Below are 7,854 nucleotides of genomic sequence, written 5' to 3'. Positions count from 1 at the left end.
AGCTTTTTAATGAAGTCAGTAGAGTCTTTAACATATAAGGGCAGGGCTTCCATGTGTGGCTTCAAGATATTATCAATGTATTCAGATATGCCTTCAGTAACAGAGTTATACCCAGATACAATTGGCCGTCAAGGAGAATATTTCGTTTATTATTTCAAAAGCATTTCAACGGTCTTTCTGAAAATTTCTTTCATAATTCTTAACGACACTTTGCAAAATTATTATGTCAATATGTGTATACTATTGGCAACAATCACAGCATCCACATTATCGATTTTAGAGAGAAAACAAATTTCCCGAAAATTATTTTAACGAGACCTTTAAATGCATTAGTTAAAGCATTATAAATTCGTTCCTAATGAGGTATACCGGGACAGACATACATGGACAACAGTAAAGAGTTTTGTTTTCTCGTGAAACTTCTTCTTCTTCTCGTTCGCGACTACACTATCAGACCAGTAGCCTCGATGAAACTTGTGGTTTGCCGCAGATCGTCAATGCCTCCATACAGTTTCTGGTGGAATGATGTATCTATCGGCCAAGTCGCAGCTCGCTCCTGGTCATGCCTTTTACATCTCTGAAGTATATGCTCCGTAGTCTGATCTTCCTCACCACTTGGACAAGTTGGCGATGATGCCAGTCTGTATTTCGTGAACATGTGAGCATTGAGCTTGTTGTGCCCTGAGCGATGCCAGACCAGCATCACTTGTTCAGACCGGTCAAGGAGATGAAATTCTCGTGAATCATTTTCTTATATTTTCATAGTAATTATTCCTAGCCAGTTTCGTTATTAAAGCTATTCACCCACTGTTTGGGTGAATGTTTCCAACATGTTCATTTCCAACAAGTTTGGCATGGAATGTACATAGATAACTGCAAAATGATTAAGTGATTAAATATGTTTAGTGTCAGATATTGATAAGAAAAACAACAAGACGAATATCGATTTTATTATTTCAAAAGCATTTCAACGGTCTTTCTGAACATTTCTTTGGTAAACCTTACGGACACCTTGCAAAATTTATATGTCAATATGTTTATACTACAGGCAACTACCACAGCACACACATTATTGATTTCAGAGAGAAAACAAATTTCCCGAAAATTATTTGAACGTAACCTTTAAGCGCATTAGTAAAGGCTTTATAAATTCGTTCATAATGAGGTATACTGGTGGGACATATAGTCCTACTGAACTCCGTAAGCCATCGGCTTATATGAAAGTAAGGAATGATGTATTCCTCCGTTCTGCAATGTCAACAGCTTATCTCATCCACAAAATAGCAGTAACAGTTAGACCAGTACGGGTCCTCAAAAATCGGTATACATACATATGTACGGGATACATTTTGACTCCGGCATTATCAGAGACTGTAGAAATATTGACCGCAAAGTCCGATCGTTTTTATGCCATGACATTGTCCTTAATATTTTATCGCAAATTATTTACAACACTCGTCAGTAAAACGGAATTGCTTTTAGAGACAATTCACAATATTCTTTTGCCAGGCTCTAAGTTTCGAATACTATCTTTTTCACATTTGCGTTGAATAATTGGCGCCGCCCCGGAGGTGGCGCCTTTACTGGAGTAATGTTAAGAAGTGCATAAACAATACTGTTTAAAAAAGTTAAACAATTAAGCTGTATAAGCTGTAGTTTACTCCCGTGGTAACTCAAATGTAACAACGTGAGTTAACTACAGCCCCTCACAATGTCTTTAATTTATCATGCTATTTTGTAATATAAGTAGATTAGCGTCAAAGGGAATGGTATATGGATATTTGTTGCCTAGTTTAAAAAATGTTTTTACTTTTTTGAATGTATCTTTATAAAACTGTTAGGCTGTTTGTTCAAAAGTAACATTTTGCTTTCAGAAGTAAAGAAAAGCATAACACTGAAAATTATCAGTAATAGATAAGAAGCTTATTAAAAGTCTTTTGAAGGGTTTTACATTTTGTCATAAAATATATTATAGAAAATGTTAGCCATAGTAAACTTTAAATCTTTCACTAAAATATGCAATGATTTCCTGGTCTAAAAAGGTTTCCCAGTGGCACCTGTTTTATCTATCTGTTTGATAGAGGCAACACGATGCTTCTCGTGTTTTATTTTGAGTTTGAGTGTTAGCATATGAAACCCTTCTAATGTTACACAGTTAGTCGTCACTTATGGTTTAACATATATTTATCACAATGATTGTAAATTTAAGGCATGGCAGCTGAACTTCTAAAGTTGTATTTTGCATTGTATTCGATGATCAATTATGAGAGTCCATCAATTTACGAAATATGTATATTTATATTTTGTATCAAATTAATAGCAGGCAAAGTATACTTCACCTTAAATACCAGTTATTTATGTTTGTATGTCTTTAGATATGTGATATAAAAATGATAAAGTCTGATGCAAAATGGACATTTATTGTCTGACTTTTATTGACTAATGATATTTCCAATTACAACTTAGTGATATGTAAAACTTTTTATAGGAAATTATGATGTCTACAGTCTTGCAGCAAATGAAAAATCAAATACTTATTATGGGTCTAAAACGTTTTCAAATAGTATTGTAATGATAATATATGTGTTCGTTATAATGATCGCTCCAAAACCATTCTAAAATTAATTTAAAAGAAATAATAAATTTTGTTATAATACAGCTATGATAATATTTTGCTATACATTCTCTTTGACCCTTTCATTGAAAGCGTTTATCATTGTGTTCTAAGCTTGCTATTAAAAGGCAACGTCGACAATACAGTTGTGAATCTATTTTTTATTAAAAAGGTCAAATATAAGGTAACATAGAAATTTTGATGAAAAACAAGCTGAAAATATCTTATATGTATCGACATATGAAGTAGTATACATTATCATATTTTTGGCAAAGTTTCGAAATATCTGTTCACCACTTTAAAAATGGCATGATATGTTGTTTACCTTTTTGCGTTATTTTTTCTCTTTGGCCAGCAGAATTATATATTTTAGAAACTTTTAATATCGCAACTTTATGTAAAGTTAGTAAAATCCAAAACATTAAGCACGTGTTTTCAGTATCATGTTTTTTTTATAATGAACGTTCATTCTGGTAAACAAAAGCTCATTCATTTATTATTCATATTTTACATATCATCACACAAGTATGAAGATAGTTTTCAAATAAGGTAAAAATAATTGGAAGCAAAAATCAATAAAACAATTATAGAATTATACAATCTCGAAATGATGTTAATATATTAATATGAGCGAAAAGAATTGCCGTTGAAATGAATAATACAGCTAAAACAAAAACACTATTGCAATGTTGTAAATGGTAAGATGTATTTTTGACTTTGTGAATAGTATCTTTTGATTAATATTATGTGTATTTTAAAGAAAAACAAATTATATAGATAAAATTTTTGTAAGTTTATAGTTTTACTTGTTACTTATACACTGACGTTTTATGCAAACTCGTATATTATTAATCATTTTCGAAATTAGGACAAGCGTGTCGTCATTGTTAGCATCGCCTGTACGTTTTGTGAGTTAGATTAGGCTTATATCCCTGTATATTTCAGTTTCCTGCGTATCCCCTTGAAGATGTACTTCTTTTCTTGGAGGTATTGTATCGAAACCGTTCATATTGTTCTTTGCATGGAACGTAAATGGTGGACTGAGTGTATCTTCCTCATTTGGACTGAATATTTCTGGCAGTGTTACATCATTAACGGTAGTTCTTCCGGAACTTAACGCGTCCTCTGGAGTTTGTTTTATAAAAACTCCATCCGCATGATTTAAACTCATATTTTGTGCTTCGTTCAACGTCGGTCTACTTTCTAAAGAAAGAGCATGTGATGAAAATGACTCGTTTATCAAATGCTGGTTTTCTATCTCAGTATTCATTTGCGTCATAATAAAGCTTGTACGCGGCTTTTCTTGTTGAATGTTTGGTGTTACAGCTTTGCTATAACTGTAACTTGGAATGCTTACGATTATACTACTTGGTGTACCCTCTGAGGTATTGTCGCGAGGCTTTAAATGAGGATCATTATTGCTTGTTTCATTTTTCAAATAAGGGAATGGTCGTATGCGAACATAATTGTCATCCGTGCGAGAATATGGGGTGCTGCCAAAGTGTACCGGAGATTGAGTCTCGATCAGTCTCCATTGTTCTGACTGGTGTACATTTTTATTTTGTCCCAATATGTTTGAATTCGGAACTCCGGTTGCCCGTGGAAGTTGATGATACGACATAGAACTAATCTTGTTAGGCAGTGCAGGCGAATGTTGGTATTGATCAATGACGTTTGGCATCGTTAGTGTGAAGTTGTTATCTTTTGCTTGTGGAAATACAAGAAGGTTTGTCGCTGGTCTTGTGTTTTCAATCATTGAAGTCTCTCGTGGTCCGAAGACGGATTTTGAGGACAAAACTGCTCCACCAATCGTTTTATGATGCACGGCCTCAATATAAAGATCAGCTGAAAATAAAATAAAACGTCTTTTGTATTATATTTATTTGTAACTGAATTCATGTAATGTTGAAAACAAGGAACTGTTTGAATATCTTTCAGGTAGACTTCAAGAATCACTGACTGGTAATGTGCAAATACATATAGAAATTTTAAGTTAAAACGGCTGTTATCTATAATCCACATATCGATACTTTAATAAAACGAATAAACAAACGGAATGCTTTAAATCCCTGTTAATAAGATACATTTAAGAGAAAACAATGCATTATAATGATCATAAAATCAGTATACTGGGAAAGTGGTCATAATACCACGGATCGAAAAGAAAACATCACATAAACAGTGAAGACCATTATCTAGTTGAAAATGGGGACACTGTCATGGAATGGTTAGTAACCATGATTAAGGGAACTGTGAGGGTATGCAGAGTAGTTAAATCCTTTTAACGACCCCATACATTCCTAAGAAAAGTATATACTGTCATGGTCCTAGTTCGTACAAGCCTAGGTATCAGTTCACCAACTTACGCAATAATGTACCTGTTGTTAGTGAAGGAGGAGTCTTACAGTATCTAGTTAAAGCTAGGCGTTGATGAGATTTATTAAGCCTTTCTAGGACTCTAAAGATATACTAAAAACTAAATTCGTTGATTGTCAGCAGAAGGTATGTACGGATATGAAGTCATGATTTTAATTCAAAAATTCAAAAGGATAATTTTATGTTCCTGATTCTAATTTAAGATTATAATAAATTATAAATTAAAAATGTTGTCAAGCATACTTCAAGGCTAAAACGTAAATATGTAATACATGATGTATACCGCACATAACAGTAACAGCGTTTATCTAAATGACTGATGCCAACATAAAAGTAGTAAGGTGAAATTAAATGTCTCTGCAATTGCATCAAATAATTTACAATGCTGGCAGATGTGTCAGTATAGCCACGACAAGTAATAAGCATTTATAAATATGTGCTGTACTTACGTTCAGGCGTCGCCTCTTTGATCGGTTCTGGAGTGACAGGCCTCTTCTTTGTATACAGTTTATAAGCGATGAATGCGATCAGAAGTAAAACTAGAAACACTGCTACAGCGCCTGCTCAAATGAAAAGAAAATTAGTTGGTATCTGTCTGTTGTTGTTTTCTTGTGGTGAAACAAACTACACTGCATATGAGAAAGCAAGGACAAAAGTCCAACAAAAAGTGCCACATTAAAAGAACGCTGTCGCCAATAAAGCACTCCGCATGGAAATATGGATATTTGTTAATGTGATTATTATATACATGTATATATTGGACGCAAATGTTTACACTTGGTTAACTTTAAGTACAAGAAATATGATGTCTGTAACATCGAAATTTTAGAACCTGACAGTTTTGCTACGTTATCTTCACTCTAGAAATAAACATTCATGTAGTAAATGCATAATAGAAACATTCATATCTGTTTTTATCTTGACAGGAGCTCACACACAAAAATAAAAACAAATCTACATCGTTTTCATATTACACTATGATGAAAAGTTAATTCAAACGATGCCTGATATCTAATCAAGTTATTGAAAATGTTAACAGCATCGTTCCGGTTTCCATTTCCCATATAAATGATATTATCTTATTAAAGAAATACAATAGTGTTTTTGTGACTTAAAATACAAATAAATTCACTATGAATTTGTTGAAATTTCAACCCTTTATCAGCAGCATATTCTAATTATATCTTGTAAAATTCCAGCGTATGCTTTAAAGGCACTGACCCCCAGCTTTGGCTAAAAAATAATCTTTCTTTCAAATTGAAGTTTGGCCATTTTTCGTGTCGTCGTAACCAACAGCGCTATAGCTGAAGTAGTGAATAATGATTTCAAAATATAGATATTTATAATCGGGACAGTTTATCTGGAGTAAAAGCGTGACAAACGTTTTTCGACTTTCATCGTAAACAATAGTAAAAACAGCAAATTCTCATGTGTTTCCGTAACATAAAGTTTGTCAGTAATTAAGTTTCAAATCCTCCTTAAGAAATATAGCATTTATTTCAAGATATCTGAATAAAATACATTTTTTGTTTTTGAACGATCTGGAGGCATGCTGCCTTAAGATGTCAGTAGAATATTCAATGAGAGTAGATAATACGCGATTCTGTTCCAACATTGATATAAAATACAGAAGTGATGTTAGTTTAAGCATAATTATATATGAAATTGCATAGACAGTAACTCGAACAGGAAATAATCTAGCTTAGCTTAACTGGAGTGCTCAAACATTTTTTTTTCTGGTGCAAGATTAAGATTTGTTTATTCTTACCGAGAATAGCCGCTACGAGAGTCAATGTGTTATCAGGAGCAGAAGTTGTCGTTTTAGGTGTTGTTTTTGTAGTTGATGTTGTTGTTGTAGGCGTGGTCGTTGTTGTTGTCGTAGTTGTTGTTGTTGTAGACGTTGTTGTAGATGTAGTTGTAGATGTAGTTGTAGATGTAGTTGTAGACGTAGTTGAGGTCGTTGAAGTTGGTGTTGTTGTAGATGTTGTAGTTGGCGTTGTTGTGGTAGTAGATGTGGTGGTCGGTGTAGTTGTGGTTGTTGTTGTTGAGGTGGTGGTAGGTGTAGTTGTTGTCGTAGTCGAGGTTGTTGTTGTACTTGTAGTAGACGTCGTTGAGGTTGTACTAGTAGTTGACGTTGTAGAAGTGGTGGTCGTAGGATCTACGATGATTAATTTATTAATTTCTATTGTTTTAAACTTTATGCATTTCGGTTGCTACATTCGGAGACAAAACTGGTTGAAGTTATGTAAAGAATTAAAATGTAACGAAACAAATATTTTAAAATGACTATTATTGTTATAGTTTGCAGCTAGTATTCATATCTTCCTTAAAACTGACATTTTACTTTTATTTATGTAATATAATACTAGTATACGTGAGCTACAAGTTGGTATTATTTCCACAGTATTGGGTGAAAAGAGAAAACTTATTTCCTTCTCCTAATTTGTTTTCTAGCGTTTAATCATTACTGGAGGAGAAATTCGTTTGATAAAACTTTGTTTTCAATACACATAAAATTAGCAAATTTTGTCAAAATGTATAATAAAATACTGTAAATGCAGTGAAAAATATCAATTTTGAAAAAATATTCACTTCCTGGGTTTGTTTACATGATGACCAATCAGAACGCACAGATGTTACCTATTTCCAGGTATACACTTACCTCATTCCCAGTAAGTTCCCTTATACTTTTTTTGAATTGGTGGTCTCTGACTATAGATGAATGTTTGTGTCACATTTCCAATTTTACAGTGACATTTGACATGATCCAATATCAATGTCTTACAAGTTTCATCAAGAAAGTTCAGTTTTAAGAAAGATATGGACAGTTTCTGAGGTCACCCCCTGTCGATTTATATGCCCAG

General features: G+C 33.3%; 1 protein-coding gene across 1 annotated transcript; it reads right to left on the bottom strand.

Moving 5' to 3' along the window:
* Window positions 1–2,406: 2,406 nt before the first annotated feature.
* On the bottom strand, window positions 2,407–7,438 carry LOC123557168 (uncharacterized). The gene is made up of 3 exons (XM_045348466.2): window positions 6,759–7,438; window positions 5,440–5,550; window positions 2,407–4,459 (listed from the first exon to the last, which is right to left on the bottom strand). The coding sequence occupies exon 3, from the start codon at window positions 4,368–4,370 to the stop codon at window positions 3,528–3,530; it is 843 nt and encodes a 280-aa protein (XP_045204401.2). The 5' UTR covers window positions 4,371–4,459; window positions 5,440–5,550; window positions 6,759–7,438; the 3' UTR covers window positions 2,407–3,527.
* Between the last annotated feature and the right edge of the window lie 416 nt (window positions 7,439–7,854).

Source organism: Mercenaria mercenaria, chromosome 5 (genome assembly GCF_021730395.1).
Source record: "Mercenaria mercenaria strain notata chromosome 5, MADL_Memer_1, whole genome shotgun sequence".
Lineage (NCBI taxonomy): Eukaryota > Metazoa > Mollusca > Bivalvia > Venerida > Veneridae > Mercenaria > Mercenaria mercenaria.
This window is presented reverse-complemented; position numbering and strand designations above follow the sequence as displayed.

Bases quoted from the DNA above. Each gene is read 5' to 3' on its own strand.
- LOC123557168 (XM_045348466.2), bottom strand. From the start codon at position 4,370: ATGATTGAAAACACAAGACCAGCGACAAACCTTCTTGTATTTCCACAA.